General features: G+C 53.0%; 1 protein-coding gene across 1 annotated transcript; it reads left to right on the plus strand.

Annotated features, from left to right (window-relative positions):
• Positions 1-753: 753 nt before the first annotated feature.
• PABPC1L (poly(A) binding protein cytoplasmic 1 like) lies at positions 754-20376 on the plus strand. The gene is made up of 14 exons (XM_037499297.1): positions 754-946; positions 2848-3041; positions 5880-5995; positions 7339-7478; positions 7634-7728; positions 9619-9756; positions 10044-10139; positions 14287-14553; positions 15300-15390; positions 16013-16141; positions 16633-16739; positions 17441-17534; positions 18939-19069; positions 19482-20376. The coding sequence occupies exons 1-14, from the start codon at positions 754-756 to the stop codon at positions 19545-19547; spliced, it is 1857 nt and encodes a 618-aa protein (XP_037355194.1). The 3' UTR covers positions 19548-20376.
• Positions 20377-20523: the final 147 nt, after the last annotated feature.

Consider the following 20523-nt stretch of genomic DNA (forward strand, 5'->3'; position numbering starts at 1 on the left):
GGTTCGCAGTGGTTTGGAGGTGTTTTGATGACCCTACACCACAGATGGGTTGATGAAGGAGTCCTGCAGATCAGGCTGGAGCCGATAACACAGCCTTGCTCTGTTGGGTTCCTGCAGGGAAGGGTGAGCCTTTCTGGTGGAATGGCTAGTCACGAGGAAGGTGGACAGGGAATGTGCAAAGAAAAGGTCTTGGTAATCTAAGAGCCAGTGTTAAGGCCTCTGTGGTTTCAAATTCTCCGTTGAAGCCTCAGCGTCTTCCGGATCACACCGCCGGCGCAGAAGGGTGGGGCTGGGTTGTCTGGACAAAGACTGCGTGCAGCTCGGAACTGTTTCTATGTGCAGTGCGCACAGGATTCATGGCCTCCTTTAACCCGCGCGAAGATGGGGTCGCCCCCACTTCACAGGGAAGGGACTAGGGCCCAGGAAGGTGATGTGTCCAGGATTAGAACCCCAGAGCCCGCCCCACCGAGCTCCACTCAGCACCCCCCGCCCCTACGCCGCGACCCGGGCCAGGGCTTTCCCCGCCTCCCGAGGCGGGGTCGGAAACAGCCCCCACCTGAGACTTCTGGAACGCCGAGGGGTCTCAGGTGGGGAGCGCCGAGGCAGGGAGTCGCGGGGCGCCCGCGATTGGCGCGCAGGCCCGCGGGGCCGTAAAGGGCGGGCTCGGGGAGGGAGAGCCGCCTGCGCGCCCGCCGCCGCGAGGCTCCCGCCGGGGTGAGCGCGCCAGCGCCGCGGGCCCGCCCGCCGGCCACCATGAACGCCAGCGGCCCCAGCTATCCGCTCGCCTCGCTCTACGTGGGCGACCTGCACCCCGACGTCACCGAGTCCATGCTCTACGAGAAGTTCTCGCCTGCCGGCCCCATCCTGTCCATCCGCGTGTGCCGCGACGTGGCCACCCGCCGCTCGCTGGGCTATGCCTACATCAACTTCCAGCAGCCGGCCGACGGTGAGCCCGGGGGGCTGGGCCCGCGGACGGAGGTGTCGAGGGGCTGTGGTGGGCGCGGCCTGCTCGCCCCGGGCTCCGGGCTCGCACCCGGCGTCCGCGTTTTCATCTCTGACTGCGCCTGCACCTTCCTTTTGCAGCCGCAGAAATAAGCACTGAAAGGGGTCCTGCCCGGGGTAGCCTCCAGAGATGGGAACTTGGGATGAGTGTGCGCCCACCGTGCGTTTTCTTAGCGCTCCATTTCACAGAGGAGAGAGACTAAGGCCGAGTAAGACCAGACAAGGCTTTGCAGGCTTGCCGCCCTGAGAGTAGAAAGGCAGCAGCTGTGAGACTTGGGGCACGCTACTTAGTTGCATTCTCCAAAAGTGGAGGATAGGACCTGCCTCATAGGGTGGTTGGAAGGATGAGAAATTCCAAGCACCTGGTGAGGATGCACAGTCCCCACAGGTGGAGGCCGTTACGCCTGAAGAGACCGCCTTGTGCAGGCCCTTTTCTGGCAGGGAGAGGTGAGGTCCGCCTAAGGTGCCTCCAGGTTTCACAGCCTGTTTCTTGGAGCTGACGGGATTCATTAGAGCTTGCCAGGGGGGTGCGTTGAGTGGGGAGGGCACTGATGCCAGCACAGGATTTACACCAGCCCTGCCTCTGCCATGTGAGCTTGAGGGAGCCCTCACCCCCGGCACCTCTCCCTCTGTGAAATGGAGGTGAGGCTTAGTCCCCAGTAGAAGGGATGGAGAAAGTGGGTCATGTCTCCAGCACCCCTTACTTGCAAAGCAAGCGCTCAATATGTGGTAAGAAAGATAAAGGAGGCTACAAGGTGCAGGTGTGGCACCAAAAAAAAGCCTGTCCCAGCCAAGGCCAAGAGAGGGCGCCCTTGCCCCAAGTCTCCTGGGTGGTTGGGGAGGTTCCCTGAACTGGGGGTTGCGGGGTGGTTCTGCCTGTTTCTCAGTAGGTGATGGAGCCAGATGCAGGGCCTGCCTCCCCCTTTGGTCTACTTTACCCACCCACTGCCTCTTCCCACGCTGAGCAACAAGACCTTTTTGCCATATTTCATAGTTGGGGAAACACCTCTGGAAAGGAGGATTTTGCCCCTGGGTATTTATGGGGGGACTGGATGGAAAACCCAGACCTCCTGCAGCTTCACTGAGCTCCCCATGGTTCCCCTCGGTGCTTCTGGAAACAGAGGCGTCTGAGGCTGGGAGAGCGTGTTACCTGGGAGAGGACAGGTCGTAGCAGTGGCAGGAGATGGCTCTGTCTTGAGACACCACCATTGACCAATTACTTTTGTGCCAGGCACAAAGCACAAGGAACTGGCACAAAGCACAAGGAACCTTGTACCTTACCGAATTTTCACCCTGCCTGACCCCCGGGAGGTGGTCCTTCTCCTTAGTTTGATGTGCAAAGGTGACAGAGTATCAACATCCCCCTGTACAGGGATGTCGCTTCCCCCAGAGCCATTCTACCTGGGCTGATGGAACCCAGCTCTGCTGCTCAGCTCCTCTGAGCGTTATTGTCTCCCCACCCTGTCACAGGGACCCTCCTGTATATGGTGATGTGTGCTCCGTGTGCTTGAGTGACCACAGCAGACCTGGGCTCTGCTACTGATCTTTCTCCTTCCTGAGCCTCAGTTTCCCCTTGTGTAAAGTATTCCCCTGTGTGAAGGGGTTTTCAGTTTCCCCTTTCTCCATCTCCTCCACTGGGGAGTCCATGTTCACCTGGCTTCCATGAGAAGTTGGGTACGGTCCTAAGGGGAAGGAGGGAGGAGCTCCACAGATGTGAACTCTTTCTGCTTGAACTTTACACCTTCAGCCTCTTATGTGAGACCCTGGGTATTAAGTGTCTTGGGCAAGCAAAGGAAAAGAAAATCCCATTAACCTGTTCTGTTCTCCTGCCATCCTCCTGTCCAGCGGAGCGGGCACTGGACACAATGAACTTTGAGGTGATCAAAGGCCAGCCCATCCGCATCATGTGGTCCCAGCGAGACCCTGGGCTGCGCAAGTCAGGTGTGGGCAACATCTTCATCAAGAACCTGGAGGGCTCCATTGACAACAAGGCCTTGTATGACACCTTCTCCGCCTTTGGGAACATCCTTTCTTGCAAGGTGGGTGTGCCCCATGGGGGAGGGAGCGCCTGTCCATGCCGTGTGGAGGAAGGATGTCCAGGAGCAACCTGCGTTCCGTTCCAACGGTCTTCAGCTCAGGTCCAGCAGGCACCAAATGCTGCTGGTGGTTCTAGTTTTCTCTTCCTAGAATGGTCAGAGTCACCTGTGCATCAGTCAGCCCTCGCTGGCTATCGGGAACCAGTCAGCCCTCGCAGGCAACCATTCTGCTCATAAGTCTTGGTTAGGGCTAGGCTCCTTCCTCGGCCCTCTGCGAGCTGGCTGGCTCTGCTGCTGGGAGAGGCTGGCTGTCAGCTGGAGCATCTCGACTGTCCTCCCTGTGCTCTGTTCTCCTCCAGCAGGTAGCCCAGGTGTCCCTGGCTGCAGCAGGGTCCTAGAAGACAGTGTGGAAGCTCACCCAGGCCTCATGGCACCTGAGCACAGACCTGGCACCCCATCACTTTCTCTCCATTCTGTTGGCCAAAACAAGTGACAAGACCAGCCCAAATTGGTGTGAGACAGCAAGAGAAATTTTAGGACAAAGGCATGAAGACAGGAAGGTCATTAATTGAGGTCATCATGACAGTGGGTAGCCACACCTTGTCTTTAAGATTTCTGTTATAACAGAATGTAAGTTCCATAAGAGTAGCGATCTTATTCGCTGTTGTATCACAACATCTAGGGGAAGACACAAACATCCAGTAGGTGCTCAATACAGATCGCTTAGCAAATGGCTGTGTTATCTCTTGTGGGATGTTGGTCATTTTTTACTTTATCCATGAGAATCCTGAAGATCAGACTAGCTGGTCCCCCTGTCCTGACTTCAGGGCCTAACCCTGGATATTCTGCATCTAGGCTTAATGAGGGTGGCGGTCAGTTGCCCTGCAGCCTTCAGTACCTCCACCTTTTGGGGGTGTGATGGCATGCTCCGTGTGCCTGTGCAATCCTGAAGTCCTCACTTAGGCCTCCCCACCTCCCTGTGAATGAGGGGATAGCCCTGAACTCAGAGGAGCAGACAGACTTGGAAGGTGCAATAGCTCTGGGCTCCCCATGGTAGACTGAAAGGGGTATTTTTCATCTTTGAGGATTAGTGGAAGAGAGACTGTAAGCTGTGCAGTAAGTTCTTGCAATCATAGCAGATTTTTCACCTATGTTCAATGTATCAAGTTTTCTGCCTTGATTTCCCACAACAGCCCATTAAGATGTAAACAGAAGAACCCCTGAATTATATTTGCAAGCAGAGGCTGAATTGGGGTCACTTGTCCACTTGTTTTGGGGGTGGGAGGTAAGTAGCAGAGCCAGGATTTCACCAATGGGCCTACGAACTCAGTTGAGTATGCCTGTCCTCATTATCCAGGCCTTGAGGCTTCCTCTGGGCCACTGACATTTGCACAGAAAGCTCTAGTGACGCGGGCAAGTCTTGGCAGGCCTGCTGAGGCCGTATTGTAGGCCCTATTGTAGGTTAGGTACAAGGCTTACAAGCTGGTTCTACCCCAGGAGCTCTCAGGCTGGGTGGAGATGGTGCGACTGTTAGGAAGAGGCAGACGTTGGTCTCTGAGGGCAAGGCTTAGTGAACCAGGTAGTCAAAGGACTAGGAAGGATAGCACTATGTGGCTACTCAGACAGGGTTCCTGTAGCTCCTGGGAGGAGCGTTGGACCAGGAATCAGGCCCCCTGAGTGCAAAGCCCAGCCACTGAGCAGAGGCAGCAGAACATAGTCGCTCTGATCCAGGGCTTGGGGCCATAGTCCTGGGTTCAAGTCCTGCCTCTTGCATTTGCTGGCCTTGTGACCTGGGGCCCCTTGTTTAACCTCCACACCCCACTTGCCTCTGAAGGGGGACAGTGGAGAACCAGCCTCATAGGGTTGATGTGAATGTCTATTCATTATGGCAATCTTCCCAACGTGAAGAGCCCTTGACGGGTTCCAGCGCCTGTCAGACATCTTAAATGGTGGCTGTGATAATCAAAAAGTCACGTCTGCTGCCTGGCTGATCTTGCACGAGCCATTTATTTCCACGTCCTCCCATTGGGCAGCTGGTGTTCAGAGGTTAAGACTTGCCTGGAGGGCCTCCCCTGGTGGTGCAGCGCTTGAGCGCTGGGCTGCGAGGCTGCCTGCAGCCTCTGCAGCGCTAGTTCGATCCCCGGTCGCGAGGGTCCCACAAAAAAAAAAAAAAAAACTTGCCTGGAAGGGTTCTTACGATAAATATAACAAGATGAGCATGTGATGCCTCTAGAAGGTGAGTGTGCACCCAGTCAGCGTGATCCAATCTGAATGTAAGAGCTGGGGCTTCAGCTAAAGGTAAGAAGCCTGTTTGGGGTAGAGGGGTGTGGGCATGGATTAGGAAGCAAGGCTTCTGTTCAATTCAGACCTGTGTTCAGTTTGAGAACGCTCCCTCCTCACCATGTGATCTCAATCAAATGGATTGGCTTCTGAGCTTTAGTTTCCCATCTCTAAAAATGGGGCTATTCTGACACATGGGCTATTATTCATTATTGCCTTTGCCAGCACTTTTTTTTTTTTTGAAGATTTATTTATTTATACAAGAACTGGGGTACATACAGTCAGAGGTGAGGGAGGGTGAGAGGATTCACCAGAGACAGAGTGGGGAACAGAACAGGCAGACTGAGGAAATACACCGCTGAGGGGAGCAGCAGGTGCAACAGGAGAGGTCTGCTCACCATGTGGGTTTCTCCCTGGCCGGCCAGGAATCCAACCTGCGCTGCAGAGGCTGCAGACAACTTCACAGCGCAGTGCTCAACCCACTGCGGGAGGCCCTGCCAGTACTTTTCTATGTGAACCCTCTGTTGGATGCCCTCCCTGTCCTTCTTCCCTGTGGCCTAGGTGGTGTGTGACAACAATGGCTCCCGAGGCTTTGGCTTTGTCCATTTTGAGACCCATGAGGCCGCGCAGCAGGCTATCGGCACCATGAACGGGATGCTGCTGAATGACCGCAAAGTGTGAGTGGCCGGGCGGGGGGCAGGGAGCATGGGGATGAATCACTGCAGCACCCACTGGCAGTAATGCTTCTGCCGACTTAAGGGGCACCGGGTGCTGAGCGGCAGCGTGTCCTTCCTGTCAGGCTGACCTTGTTCTTGCTGCTCGATTTCTGAGGGACGCCCTCTCCTCGAGTGAAAACAGGCTGCTGATGGGCTTTGGAGGGTGTTCAGAGCAGCAGGTGCAGCGAGGGCTGTGAGTTATTGCAGCGAAGAGCTAGCGATGGACTCATCCGTAGACTTGGTGATTTCCAGTCTGCTCAGGGTGGCTGTAAATGTTTTTCTCGAACCTTCTGTGTTGTTTCATGTGCTCTTTGGTCAGGCATCTGCTTAGCCTGCCCTCTCTGACCAGTCAGAGATGACCCATCTTCACAGATGAGAAAATGGAGACACAGATGCTGCAGAGAACCTGCTCCTGGCAGCCCCCTTCCCCCTCCCCTATCTTGGGGCCCAGCCCGAGCTCTGTGCTGTAGAGACTGGGGCTGTGAGCTGTGAGTCCTTTGGTTCAGGGATTTTCAGGACAAACTCCTGTCAACGAAACTGAATCTTGGTCAGCTCTTAAATTCTCACAAGGATGCCACCTTTGTCAGATGCAGCTGCCCAAGCTCCCTTTCACCACTTAGTTCTCTTCCGTTTTGGTGCCAGCTATAATTTGTTTTTGCTAAACGGGCTCTAGATACCATCAAATTTCCTTATATTTGATTTTTTTCCTTAATCCAGGATGCTGTTCTAGATGTGTCTACATGAACTGGGAAATTCAAACAATTTCTAAACTTGATTTTGTCTTTAAATGATTTCAGTTCCTTCCCCACAGCAGCCCTGGCACGGGCCTCCTTTAGTTCTGTTGCTGCTGCTTCCCCAGTGCTCCGCTAGGTGTCCAGTGAATAAGCGTATCCCTCTGATGCAAGTTTCACCTCCAGGTTTACAGGAATGAACACTGAGGCTTAGAGAGGTTAAGTATCTTGCCCAGGGCACACAGCAAGGCAACTTTAGAGAAGGCTTCAAGCCCTTGTCTGTGAGCTCCAAGTTCATGCTCCTATGTCCTGTGTCCTCAGCTGCCCCGTGTTCTGGATGGGGCGCATCTGCCATTGCTCACTAATAGTCTTTTTAATCTTTTGCTGGAACATGGAATGAGGCTGATGGGAGTGGTTTGGTCTTGAATATATCCCATCTAAGAGGTTGCCCTGCCCAGTCTTCTGATGATGGGGCAGGCAGCAATTGACCAAGTGGCCTGGGGCTGCCAAGCGGGCTAGGGGCTGGCCCGGGGCTGATGGCTGGCAGCTGCCTACCCGTCCATGTGTCCACAGCTTCGTCGGCCACTTCAAGTCCCGACGCGAGCGGGAGGCAGAGCTAGGGGCTCAGGCCATGGAGTTCACCAACATCTACGTGAAGAACCTCCATGTGGACATGGATGAGCGGGGTCTGCAGGAGCTCTTCTCCCAGTTTGGTGAGCACATTCCCCGAAGGAGTCAGGGGGTCGCTTTCTCTCCTCCCAGGTTGGGCTGGGTGGGCCCTCCTGAGGCTTCCTGAGGACTCATGGGAAGGAGGGGACCAGCAGGGGGCTTCCCAAACTGCCCTTTGAGCCCAAATGGTCCTTCCCAGGGAAGATGCTGAGTGTGAAGGTGATGAGGGACAGCAGCGGCCACTCCCGGGGCTTTGGCTTTGTCAACTTTGAGAAGCATGAGGAAGCCCACAAGGTAGGAGATCCTCCCCAAGGCCCTGCTTCCTGGAAGAGGTGCTGAGCCAGGGCTTGGACGAAGGGAGATCAGGAGCAGGTTGTTCCAGCTGCCCCAGGGGAAAAGGAAGTCCTTGCCCAGCCACACAAGCCAGGGCCTTCCCTGCCTATGGTGAAGGCTCCTGCCTTAACGTTGTTGGTTGCATCTAAGCCCTGAGTGGGCTTCTTCTCATAGATTCTTGCCATGTGGGAGGTAGGAGGGGGGTCTCTGAGACAACACTACATTTTTCTTGAATTGACGATGGGTTGGAGACTAGGGAGGAAAAACTCCCCATTATTTTTGGCTTCCAGACCACTGCAAATGCTGTTTTCTCTCAACACTTCCCCTCTGCTTTTTATTTATTTTTCATTTTTTTACAATTATGCATACAAGAGCTGGGGTGCAGGCCAGAGATGGGGGTGGTGAGAGGATCCACCAGCAATAGAGTGGGGAGCAGAACAGGCAGATTGACAGAACTACACTGCTGAGGGGAGCAGCGGGTGACACGGGAGTGGTCTGCTGTGCCATGTGGGTAGCTCCCTGGCCGGGGATCGAACTCAGGCTGCAGTGGCTGATGATAGCTTCATAGAGCTGAGACTTAACTCCTAGGCCACCAGGGAGGTCCTGAAGTTTTATTCTTAAGTAAACGACATCTTTGAAATGTAATTTCCGTGTGTCCTTGGACAAGTCGGCCCCTCTGATCTTTAGTTGTAAAATGACAAGTTGGAGTAAACCAGTGAAACCATAGGTGTCCGTGGGCTGCAAAAGCTGAGAGACTAAGGTAATGATGTTGAAGACTAATGTAGAACAGGCAGCTCCCGGGTTTCGAGAGCTGGCTCTTTAAGTTGGGTAGCCAAAGTCATTATGTGAAAATATTTACTAAATGAACTTACCACTTAAAAAATCAGTTCCCTTCACACATTTCTCTTAATACCAGTGTCTAAAACCTCATTATTGAGTCGGTCCCTAGGTGGATCTGTCTCTGGCTGACTTTTGTGGCTAAGTCAGGGCAAGTTGGTTCCGTACGAAAGGACTGCAGAAAGGAGCTGCGTGCCTTGCGGATGTACGATTCTATGCAGTTCAAACCACAGGCAGCCTGGGATCTGGCAGACTTTGGCCAGTTAACTGAAGAAAAGAAAAATCCACCAGGGTTAAGACACAAATGGTTCTTTAAAAGCTAATGAAAGCCCTCATGGTTAGCAAAAAGGATTCTTAGCACTGTGACGTCCAGGATAAAGGTTGTTGATTATGCCATCGTGCCTTTTTTTTTTTTTTAAGATTTATTTATTTATGCATACGAGAGCTGGCGTACAGGCCAGAGGTGTGGGGGGAGTGGTGAGAGGATTCACCAGAGACAGAGTGGGGAGCAGAACAGGCAGATCTATTGAAATACACTGCTGAGGGGAGCAGCAGGCGAGACAGGAGAGGTCTGCTGCGCCATGTGGGTTGCTCCCTGGCCAGCTGGGGATCGAACTCGTGCTGCAGAGGCTGCGGATGGCTTCACAGTGCGGTGCTTAACCCCTTGCACCACCAGGGAGGCCCAACCATCGTGCCGTTTTGAAAGAATTACCCTTGCTGCTCTGTTCAAAGAACATGTAGTTAGAACCTAAATCTTAAATATGGGAAACTTGACAAATTTAAATTTCACTTTTTAAAGTAGAGCCCAAGTAAAAATTTTGAAGCTACTGTTTACTCTGAAATTGTGTCACATTATTAAAAAGTGGATTCATTTTAAATGACCTTTCTCAGGGATAATAGTTCTCAGCTAACAAGGCCAGCCAGCCTGGCTGGCAGGGAGCCCTGCAGACCTAGAAGAGGGGAGGCCAGGGCCTCACTGGCGGGCTCCAGGCACTGTCTGCCTCTTCTCTGCAGGCCGTGGTGGGCATGAACGGAAAGGAGGTGCGCGGGCAGCTGCTGTACGTGGGCCGGGCCCAGAAGCGGGTAGAACGGCAGAACGCGCTAAAGCGCAGGTTCGAGCAGATAAAGCAGGAGCGGCTGAACCGCTACCAGGTGAGGGTCAGGCCTTCCGGGGGCCACTGCTTCTGTGTGATCCTGTCTCTGGCAGTCCCACTTTGGGGAACTTGCTCTGGGGATGCTGGGAGGCTGCAGATTCTGGGTGATGGACACACGGGGGGCGCTGGGGTGTGTGGGTGCTATTGTAGACTAGGAAGAGAAGGCTTGGTGGGCAAGGCTTCCAATGTTCCCCATGGCCATGGTACCCCACCCCTACCCGCTTCTGCCAAGGCACTCCAGGGCACAGGGGAGAAGGGGCACGTCTAGCAACCCCTTCCTTCCAGGGCGTGAACCTGTATGTGAAGAATCTAGATGACTCCATCAATGATGAGAAACTGAGGAAAGAGTTCTCTCCCTACGGAGTGATCACCAGTGCAAAGGTGAGGGCGGGGGCACCAACAGGGTCTAGCCTCCCCTCCCAGCCTCTCACTGCCCCAGCACCCCCTCTTCCCTGGTGGCTTCCAGGGAGTTGGTGCTGAGCAGTACTCCCTTTGCAGTCAGTGTGTTACCATTGGAGCTTCTTGTCCATCCGCAGCCTATCTGGGCTGGAGGGGAAGAGAGTAGAAATACAGTCCCAGTCTCACAGCTGCACTTCTGGGGCTCACTGTAACCTTGGTTCGTGTAGCAAGCATTTATTGAGTGCCTACTGTATGCCAGATTCTAGATATTCATGTCTCAGGATTTGCTAACTTTTATTGTCTGGCCTTGGCTGCTGATAAAATAATCCTTCTGGGCTGCATCTTTCCCATCTGAAAAGGAGGGTTTGGAGTGCCTTGTTCTTAATTCATTCTTCCCCACTGTGCCCAGTGTTTGGAGCATGCTAGCCGGCCATTCTACTTGGTAGCTCTGTGACCATGAGCGGGTGTCTTCTGGGTCTCATCTAGAGGAGGGCAGCCTTGGGCTGAAAGGTTCTCAGTCCTGGCTTTTCATTATAATCCCCTGGGTACCTCTTGCACACAGATCTGAGTCAGACAAAGGGAAAGCAGATCTTGGGAGTAGGGTCTGCCTGGGCATTTTTTTTTTTTAATGCTCCCCAGATGACTTGAAGGGGGACTCAATGTTCGTTCCATACTAAAGCATCTGCTGTTTTATCAGGCCCATTGGGAAAGCAACAAGTCTGATGTGGTACTTGCTCTTGAGTATAGTCTAGTGGGGAAGTAAAGTGTATGGACAGGTAGGGTGGGGGGAGGTAAATATTGAAGGTGGAGCTTGGGCAGCTCAGTGGAACAGGAAGGGGGGCTTTGTGTAAGAAGTGGCAGTGGCAGCAGTATTTGACTTGGCTGTGAGAAGGTAGGGAGCTGAAGGAGGGAAGGAGGAACTTGCCAAAGAGATCTGTGTGGTTGCTGGGTCTGAAGACCTGCACTTGGGTCTTTGGAAGTGGTCTAGAAGTTCTCTTGTGCCTGTTGGATTGTTTCCTCTAGGGAGCCAGGTGTTGGAGAAGAGATTCTCACAATTTTTGAGGTTAGCACCTTTTGAAAAGAATGTGACAGAAGCTGTGGGACATGTAAGTTAAGTTGACTAAACATAATAAAAAGTTGTGGGCTCCTTCCTGATAAATGTGCTTCAGAGCCGGGACTTTAAAGTTAATCAGAACAGGGTCTAAATCTCAGGCATACCATTAATGAGATTATTTGCCTGTAGAACGTGAGGCAGGTGCCTTTGCCTTTTGGACTACTGTGTACCCATCTATAAAACGGGGGCAACATCATCTCTCCAGGTGTCCTGAAAATGAAAGCAGCTCATGTAGCACAGCTGCACACAATAGGGGGTGAAGCTGTGATTGTTCTAATTAATCACACACATGCCCCATGGTTTCCTTCTAGAAGGGAACTATTAACAGCTCTGGCTTGTTGAGAGTGGAGACACTCCTTGAGGTGACACCTTGTTAAGTGGCTAAATGGGTTATTAAATGGGAAGTTTTTTTTTAATAGAAGAACTGGGGTGTAGGCTTGAGGTACACAGGGCATGAGAGGATTCACCAGAGACAGAGTGTGGGACAGAACAGGTGGATCTACTGAAATACACTGCTGAGGGGAGCAGCGGGCGAGACAGGAGAGGTCTGCTGCACCATGTGGGTTACCGACTTGGCTGGGGATCGAACTCAGGCCATAGCAGTGATAGTGCTGATACTGAACCCCTAGACCACCGGGGAGGCCAGGTTTATATGTTTTTAATACATTTTCTATTTTCTATAAAGTGCTATGATTTTGAAAATGAGTTAGAGTTTATATACACTATCAAGCTCATAGTAAGAGCTGTATAATTGTTACTTGCACACATTTTATTCATTATGTACTAACAGTAGTTCTTATTAACTTAAGACAAGATTTTGTGGTATGATGATAACTTGACTGTCAGGCAAAGACAGTCTGGACCCCATCTGAAATTTATTTTCAAAGATTTATTCATGCATACAAAAACCGGGGTACAGATCAGATGTGCGGGAGGGTGAGAGGATTCACCAGAGACAGAGTGGGGAACAGAACAGGCCGACTAACTGAAATACACCGCTGAGGGGAGTAGTGGGTGAGATAGGAGAGGTCTGCCATGCCACGTGGGTATCTCTCCAGCCAGCCAGGATCGAACCTGCGCTGCAGAAGCTTCACAGAGCTGCACTCAACCCCCTGTGCCACCAGGAAGACCCTGAAAATATTTTTAAACGCATAAAATAAAATTCATAGGAATACAAAAACCAATTACATTGATATATAATTATTAAGATCCAAACGTACTTCTTTAGAATTTAGAGTCTACTGTATTACTACTGAAGGAGCAAGGAGCATACATGATAATTTGAAATCAGCAGTAATGTGATAGGATAATATTTGATTTCCCGACAAATTCACAAGCGTGGTTAATACTAATTTTGTCGTTGTTGATACTCAAAATAAAAGGAAACGCTAATATGAGTATAAGGAACAAAGCCCCCTGAATTCTTTCCATGTAGCACAGCTACACACAATAGGGGGTGAAGCTGTGATTGTTCTAATTAATCACATACATGCCCCATGGTTTCCTTCTGGAAGGGCCTCCCTGAGCTCTCAGGTTAAGGCTCCGCTGGTGATGGGTCTCGAAGTGCAGTTGGAAAATCACTGGTCTTGTGCACGTGCTGCACAGAGCAGATTTGAAAAACATCTCAGCGCTAGGCCTTATGGTGTGAGCCAAGCTAGCATCTTGGCCCTAGAAAAGGCCAAGAATCTTCCCTGTAAGTAGGTTGGATCTTGGAAGAGTGAAAACAGATGAGTGGAAAAACTCCACACGAAACCTGTCTTTCACAGCTGTAACAACACTGTAGTGAACAGGGGCTAGGAGCTGAGAGTATTTTAACATTGATACTGTGTTTTGAGAAGTGGGCTATGTCTACACTGGGGCAGGCCGGCTGAGAGGTCAGCACAGGGAGTTGCTGTTTTTCAAAGCTTTTCTATAAATCTAGTTATTCCAAAATATAAAGGTTCTTCTCATCAAAAGACTAAGAACCTCTTCCCTAGACTGTTGGGTTCAAGTTCTGGCTGATGTCTGATCCACTGACTGGGTGACCTGGACAAGCCCCATTTTTTCCCCCATGATAATTAGGACTTTTCTTTCTACTGAGATGTTAACAGAATAAAGTGCCTAACTATAAATCCAAATTCCCACATTCCATACAGATCTAATCCCTAATTGGAGTTGCCAAGAAATAGAGCAGTGAAGAGCATGTGTCATGTTTATAATTCACAGATGAAACTGGTGCACCAAGAACTTAAACCCAGGCAGTAGCTGAAGTGCAGACTGTTTGCATCAGAGTGACCTCAGCTGCAAGTGTTAAGAAGGGGGCCCTGCTCTGTTCTTAGAGAGCCAATTGTAGAGCACCTGTCCCTTCCTTTTGTTCCCTCTGATGAAGGTAGATACCGTACCACCAGCCAGCTCTCCAGCAAACCCTCCTCTAGAGTGCAGCTATTCTCACTGGGCTTGGGTCTGGAAGACAGGGAGCAGGCCTCTAGGAAACTGGGGTTTCTCTGGTGGCACAAGGGGTTCAGTCTCAGCACTATGAAGCTATCTGCAGCAGCCACTGCAGTGCAAGTTCGATCCCGGCTGGCAGGGCACTGACCCACATGGCACAGCAGACCTCTCCTGTCTCTCCTGCTGCGCCCCTCAGCAGTGTGTTTCAGTCAGTCTGCCTGTTCTGTTCCCCACTCTGTCTCTGATGAGTCCTCTCACCCACCGCACCTCTGGCCTGTACCCCAGTTCTTGTATGCATAAATAAATAAATCTTTAAAAAAAAGAAAGAAAGGAAACCTGCGCGAGTTCCCTCACTGTGAACGAGTCGCCATCCCTCCCTGACTTGGTGGCTGTGCGTGGTGCGAGGAGTCATGTCAAGTATCTGGCACGCAGTGGGCCTCAGTAAATGTGGGGTGACACTCCCCCCAGGATGGTGGGTGTCTCCTGGGCCTGCATGGTGCCGGGCTGGGCCCTGCCCCGGGGGGAGGGAGCGAGGCCCCAGGAGTCTTCTCCCCACCCCCAGCAGCCCTTGTCTTGTCTTGCTTTTAGGTGATGACAGAGGGTAGCCACAGCAAGGGGTTTGGCTTTGTGTGTTTTTCCTCTCCAGAAGAGGCGACGAAGGCCGTGACAGAGATGAACGGGCGCATCGTTGGCACCAAGCCACTGTATGTGGCGTTGGCCCAGCGCAAAGAGGAGCGGAAGGCCATCTTGACCAACCAGTATATGCAGCGCCTCTCCACCATGCGGGCCCTGAGCGGCCCCCTCCTGGGCTCCTTCCAGCAGCCCACCAGCTACTTCCTGCCCGCTGTGCCCCAGGTGATGGCCAGCCCGCAGCCCCGTCCAGGCCCTTCCGCTGACCACCAGGTAGTCAGAGCTTCACGGGCAGCCGAGGGCCCCCGACTTTGTCAGAAAATCACTAGGCAGGTCTTTTCCAGCCATCTGTAAAAGAGGCTACCAGCACGTCCCCAAACTGAGACTCATGGGGGTTGTGCTGAGATTCTCTGTGGCCCACTGAGTTTGGGAAATACATTAAAAGAAGCCTCGATTTCCTCACTCTGTATGTTATTCTCTGGTAACAAGCCAGCATGCGTATGTATGACTTTGCTGCACTGGCAGAGCAGAGGCAGCGTTTCCCCAACTTAGATGCCATTTTGTATGGGGTGCGTGCTGGACGTCAGTGTTCCGAGGAGCCCGGTTTGGGAAAGACACCCGTGGGACCTGGAGGAAGTAGAAAGATGTCAGCCATCAAAGGCTACCGGGCAGGAAATATTCCCCTCTTTTTAGCAGTTGCTTTAGCTGACCCGAGTTACACTGGGCTGTGTCACCACTTGATCCAGGTCACTGGATTAACAAGGCACAAGGATGGACTCTGTGCAGGGGTCAGGACTAGTGGGCTCCCTGGGATGGGAAGCAGGATTCTTCATCCCAGCCTGGCGGGGCTTTCCTCCCCGGCCCTCTGGAGGGGATAGAGGAAGGCCTGCAGCCACATCCCCGAGGGGAGTGCAGTTTCTCCCCTCTCCTGCGGCAGCCCCCTCACCTCCGTCATCTCATCTCCCATGCAGCCTCCAGCCCAGGCTGCGTACTATGGCTCTGGCCCCATAGCGCCCATCCAGCCAGCTCCCAGGTGGACGGCCCAGCCGCCTCGCCCGGCTTGTGAGTGACTCCGCCTCTTCCACTTGGCCTGGCCCGTGGGTGTGGGTTCCCAGGGGCAGCATGTGACACTAGCGAAGAAGGTGGGCTTCAGAGTCAAGCTGGCTCTGCCACTCCCCAGGGCATTTGTTTGGGCAGTAGCTTCACCTCTGCAGCTCAGTTTCCTCCTCGGTGTGGGCCTGAGTGAGGCATGTGTAGAGCAGCAGCACAGCACCAAGCTCTACAGACCCCGCGGAGTCACTGTCTTCGGTTAGCTCCAGAGACCTGTCTGATGTGTGACTGTGAAAGTTCTGGCAAAGCTGAGAAAATGAAATGCCTTTGGCGTTTGGGATGTTGTGTGGCCCTTGTCTGAGAGAGAAGTTCGCCCTGACTTGAAACTGTCTTTGGGGAGAAGGTGTTGCTCACGATCCTGGGGCTTTGTAATTGCAGGTGCCCACAAGCCTCTCCCTGGAGTTCTGGGTCTGCCCGACTAGGGGTATCCACTCATCTCTCTCTGTGAATGTTCTAGTTTCTCTTGCCATTTCCTTCCTCACCCTGAAACTTCAGGGCTCAGCATGTCACTCTGATGATCTCCCTCCTGCCCCCTCCTGAAATCCTGTTTTTTTTTTTTTCTTTGCTCCACAAGCTACCTACCACCCACCTACCTCCATGGTCCGGCCGCCCCCCTCATCTCGGCGCCCCTCTGCCCACGTCAGCAACTTTAGGCAGGCTTCCACCCAGGCGCCACACCCGGTGCCCCACACTCAGCGAGTGGGTGAGTGTGGGCAGGGCCAAGAAGAGGGTGGGGCAGGATTTGGTGCCTGGCTTGGATGGGAGGGGAGTCAGCAGCTGCCCTCTGTGACCTTCTGATCACCACACAGAGAGCAGGGCTGGCTCGGGAGGCTCCAGAGTTGCCCAGACCCAGTTCCTGGCACGAACTCCCTCTGTGGCCTTGCTAACTGCTGGGTCTAGTTGCCAACTCTTTAAAGTAGAGATGAAAATAATCCTCCTTTTTGTTGTGAGGGTGAGATCACATGGGAGCAATATGGTGCCAGATCTGAACCTCAGTAAGCCCAGCAGCAGCTGTGAGGCAGGTGTAGACCCGGGTGTAAGGCAAGCACATGTGTTTCTTCCTGCATTGGGCCAATTTTACACATCATCTTCAAGCTGGCTCCGTGCTCCAGCTGGGGAGGCTCCGTGAGGGCTCACGAGTCAAGGAGTTTTCAGGGGCCGTGGGGCCCTAACACCCCTGCTTGTTTCTTGCAGCTGACATTGGCACCCAAACCACAGGCCCCTGTGGGGCAGGATGCTCTACGCCAGGCGGCCCGCTCCTGACTCACAGATACTTCTCAGTGCCACCCACCACCTGCGGGGTAAGGGTGAGCTGCCCTCTGAGCCGCGCTTGTGGGGGCTGGTGCAGAACCTGGCAGAGGCGTTGGCCCTTTCTGGGTCTTGGTTTTCTTTCTTGTCTTGCCTGGTGAGGTTAATGTCTGTCAGTACGATCAAGAAGAGATCACCTTTACCGACTGTATCTCATCTTGTTTATTACAATTTGTTTTGCTTTGGGTTATTACCAAAATTAGTTTAGATTTCCTTAGCATTTGTTGAGCAGCAAGGATGCGATTAATCTGCAAAGCAGAACTGAAAATCTCGACTGCAATTAAAAGGCTTTCCTCCTGCCCCTCCCACCGTGCCAGTCTCCAGCGCGGCATTATCATATCCTGTCTAGAATCTACACTTCTATTTTTTGCACAAGAAACCAGAGTGGCAGCAAAATGCATTTTAAATTGCCAGGGTGTGAACGGGTCAGAAAGGGCTTTATTTTGGCACAAAGTCATCAGTAATGGATGGCTTTTTTGGGGGGCCTTCGAGGCTTCCAAGCCCCGTGAAGACCTTCAAAGTCAGAATGTAACTTAGTCGCATGGCCCCTGTTGCCCTTAAGGAGTGTTTCCCACCCAGTCCTCCATGCCTCCCCCCACCCTCACCGCCGCTTCCTACACCACCTGGCAGGGGTGAGTGTTTTGAGGCCTTGCCCTTCGCTGGTGTTAAGGCTGTGTCCCGGTACCACACACAGGTCCAGGAGCCTGCTGTGCACATCCCGGGACAGAAGCCGCTGACGGCATCCATGCTGGCCGCTGCACCGCCGCACGAGCAGAAGCAGATGATTGGTGAGTGGCTGGCTCCTGGCTGGAGCAGGAAGAGGGGGCTGAGGGCTGGCTAGTCTGGTGGAAAGCACCCCGACTGTAGGTCAGACCTCAGGACAAGCACTTTTGCTGGCCAGGCCACTGGGTTACCTTCCCCACCACGTTGCCGGTATTCTCTAGGCCGCTGTTTCTCATCTTAGCATCCTGGCCAGACCAGATGGTCCTGTGATTTTTCCAGCTCTGTTGTTCTATGGGGCTCAGGCTGAGAAAGATCCCGGATGTGGTAGATGAGGGGCCGGAGGAAGAGTAGGTGCCTGGTCTTGGGTTTCATCAGGGCACGTTACAGCTCCCCACATCTCTCTTGAGTGGGAAATAAGTGCACTGGGCAAACGAATGTCACCCGGCTGCATTCCCTGTGCAAGTCCTCTCCACCTGCAGGGTCTGTGGCAGGCCCTGAGAGGACGCCACTAACTGCGGAATGAAGGAGCAAGCTTGCTCCTGGTATGCAGGTTCATTGCTTCATGATCCCCAAGATCCCAGACCCTTCTCTGAAGTCTTCCTTTGCCAGTCTCCCCATTGTTTCCTAGTCCACTTGGGGTTTTGCCTCCCCACAAAGGAAAGTTCCCAATGGTGTTAATGGTGGTAGAAGGCTGACAGTAAGCATCTTCACTTTCCTCATGGGAGACCCTCTCCCACTAAAGGCACCCCTGCTGCTAGACCCTCTGTGTGTTGCCCAGAGAGGTTGGCCACCGCCCCTAGGCCTTGGGTACTAGAAGTACCCGAGGGTGGAAGTTAATTAACCTTGTCTATTTGGCTCCCCCCGCCCCAAAGTCAAGTTCAGCAGTATCATATCCTGTCTGACATTTCGATGTGTACACTTGGAGTTATTTCTTGCAAAATGAACAAGAGTCATCTTTAAATGGCAACCAGCTTTGTGCCGAGCCTAGGCAGAGTACATCATAATTTGATTCTCTAAATTCACCCCTAAGGTGGGGTTTGCTATGCCTGTGGAATGGTCAGGGGGAGGCTTAAGTGACACAGTCTGGCAGGAGCAGTTCTGGGACCAGTACTCAGAGGCCTCCCTGCTCTATTTTATTTATGCATACAAGAGCTGGGGTACAGGCCAGAGATGCGGGGGTGAGAGGATTCACCAGAGACAGAGTGGGGAACAGAACAGGCAGATTGACCAAGTATACTGCTGGGGGGAGCAGCGGGCAAGTCAGGAGAGGTCTGCTGTGCCATGTGGGTTGCTCCCTGGCAGGCCGGGGATCGAACTCATGCTGCAGAGTCTGGCAGATTTCTTCATAGTGCGGTGCTTAACCCTTGCATCACCAGGGAGGCCCTCCCTGCTCTATTTCATGGTACCACCCCGGAATGCTGGGGTACCAGCCAGGTGTGTACACGAGCCATTAGAGCTGTCCCACACAGGTGAGCTTCTCTACCCCCTAATCTACGATGTCCACACTCAGCTGGCTGGCAAGATCACAGGCATGCTGCTGGAAATTGACAACTCAGAGCTGCTGCTGATGCTGGAGTCTCCAGAGTCCCTCCATGCCAAGGTGGGCCAGAGCCTGAGCAGGCAGGAGAACTAACCACGAAGGCAGCTGCTGGCCGAGTGAGCAGCTGCTCCTGGGCAGCTGGTTTGTCTTGAACACCAGCTAAAACTTGCAGACTCTTGGCATGGGAAAGGGCCAGAATGAAGGGCTTGCCATTCCAGCCCCTCCACAGAGGAATTCTCTGCAGCTCCACAGGCCAAGCTTTGGTAGCAGGAGCAGTGTTCTGACTCAGTGTAAGGGTTACCATTTTCCCAGCTGTCCAGCAGTTTACATCTGTCTTGAGAAGGCGACTGGGTTTGTCATGAGGCTTGCAAGCAGCAGAAATGCTCTGGAGGGAGGGACATTCTTGTACCTCACATTCTGGGAGGGGCAGGGGGCGGGGGAGGCTCTAAGTCCTTCCACTTGTGTCCCATAGGTGGATGAGGCTTTGGCAGTGCTGCAAGCACATCAGGCCATGGAGCAGACGAAAATCGTGCCCTGACATCAGGTGGGTGGGGGAGGGGCAGCTAAGCCCAGAAGCTGTGAAGAACTGGCCAGGAACTTTCACCAGCTCCCTGAGAAACCTTTGTACTGCTTTCTGAGGCGCCAAAGAAGGAGTCTGGGGGGGAAGTTGAGGGCCAAAGGAGAGGATAAACTGTGCTTACAAAGGGCACTGATGCTCCTGCGAAGTGAAGGTGTTCCCTGGCCAGCCGCCCTGTCTGGCCTGACTCAGACTGGGCTGGGTGCCCCCTGGACATGGCCTGACTCCATTCTGCTTGCCTCACAGCCTGACTGGGCCTTGTCTCTGTACTCAGTGGAAGGCTGGGTATCTGCCGTACTTTGGAAACATTTATTTTTTACCTTTCATGCCCAGAAAATGGAACCCTCACTCCCCTGGCTGACAGAACAGCATTTCCTGCTCATGACTCTAGGCCTGTGAATCATAACTTATTTCTCAGTTGGGCTGTACCTTGCGCTGGAGCTCTGTGGAATGCAGGCGGGTCACTTAGCAAGCCTGTTGCCTTTTGCTTTGTGCATTAAAAGTGCTGCAAAATATCTTGTCTTCCAGAAGCCTCCTTTTCCTGGGGTGGTGGGGCAAAGCAGAGGGCAGGCTTGACTGGGTGGGGCTTTGGCAGGAAGGAACTGAAACCCAGGCGGCACAGAGGGTCCATATACAAGAAGAGAACTGTCGGGAACTGACAGGTGCAGCGTCCTGCCCACCGCAGGTGCAGAGGATGGCTAAATGGCTGCCGTTCCAATGCACTGAATGACCTAAGCTACAGGTGCCCATGCCAGATGTGCGTGGGGCTGATGGAGGGGTTGTGTGATGTCATAAAGCAGCAGCCTTGTGGAAAAACTTTAGAACGCTTTCCCAGGTCATGGCTTCCTTCTCCAGGAAGGAGGAGCCTGCTGGGCACAACTTTTGCTTTCATTAATAAACAAAGATTCTTGCCTTCTAGACCTCGAACAGAAAGTCA

The sequence above is a fragment of the Talpa occidentalis genome, unplaced genomic scaffold, assembly GCF_014898055.3.
Source record: "Talpa occidentalis isolate TD23 unplaced genomic scaffold, MPIMG_talOcc4v2.1 talOcc4.10, whole genome shotgun sequence".
Taxonomy (NCBI): Eukaryota; Metazoa; Chordata; class Mammalia; order Eulipotyphla; family Talpidae; genus Talpa; species Talpa occidentalis.

Coding starts and splice junctions, on each gene's coding strand:
- PABPC1L (XM_037499297.1), top strand. CDS start 754: ATGAACGCCAGCGGCCCCAGCTATCCGCTCGCCTCGCTCTACGTGGGC. Junction 7,729..9,618: donor AGCATGAGGAAGCCCACAAG/GTAGGAGATCCT, acceptor TCTTCTCTGCAG/GCCGTGGTGGGCATGAACGG. Junction 16,142..16,632: donor GCCCCACACTCAGCGAGTGG/GTGAGTGTGGGC, acceptor TGTTTCTTGCAG/CTGACATTGGCACCCAAACC.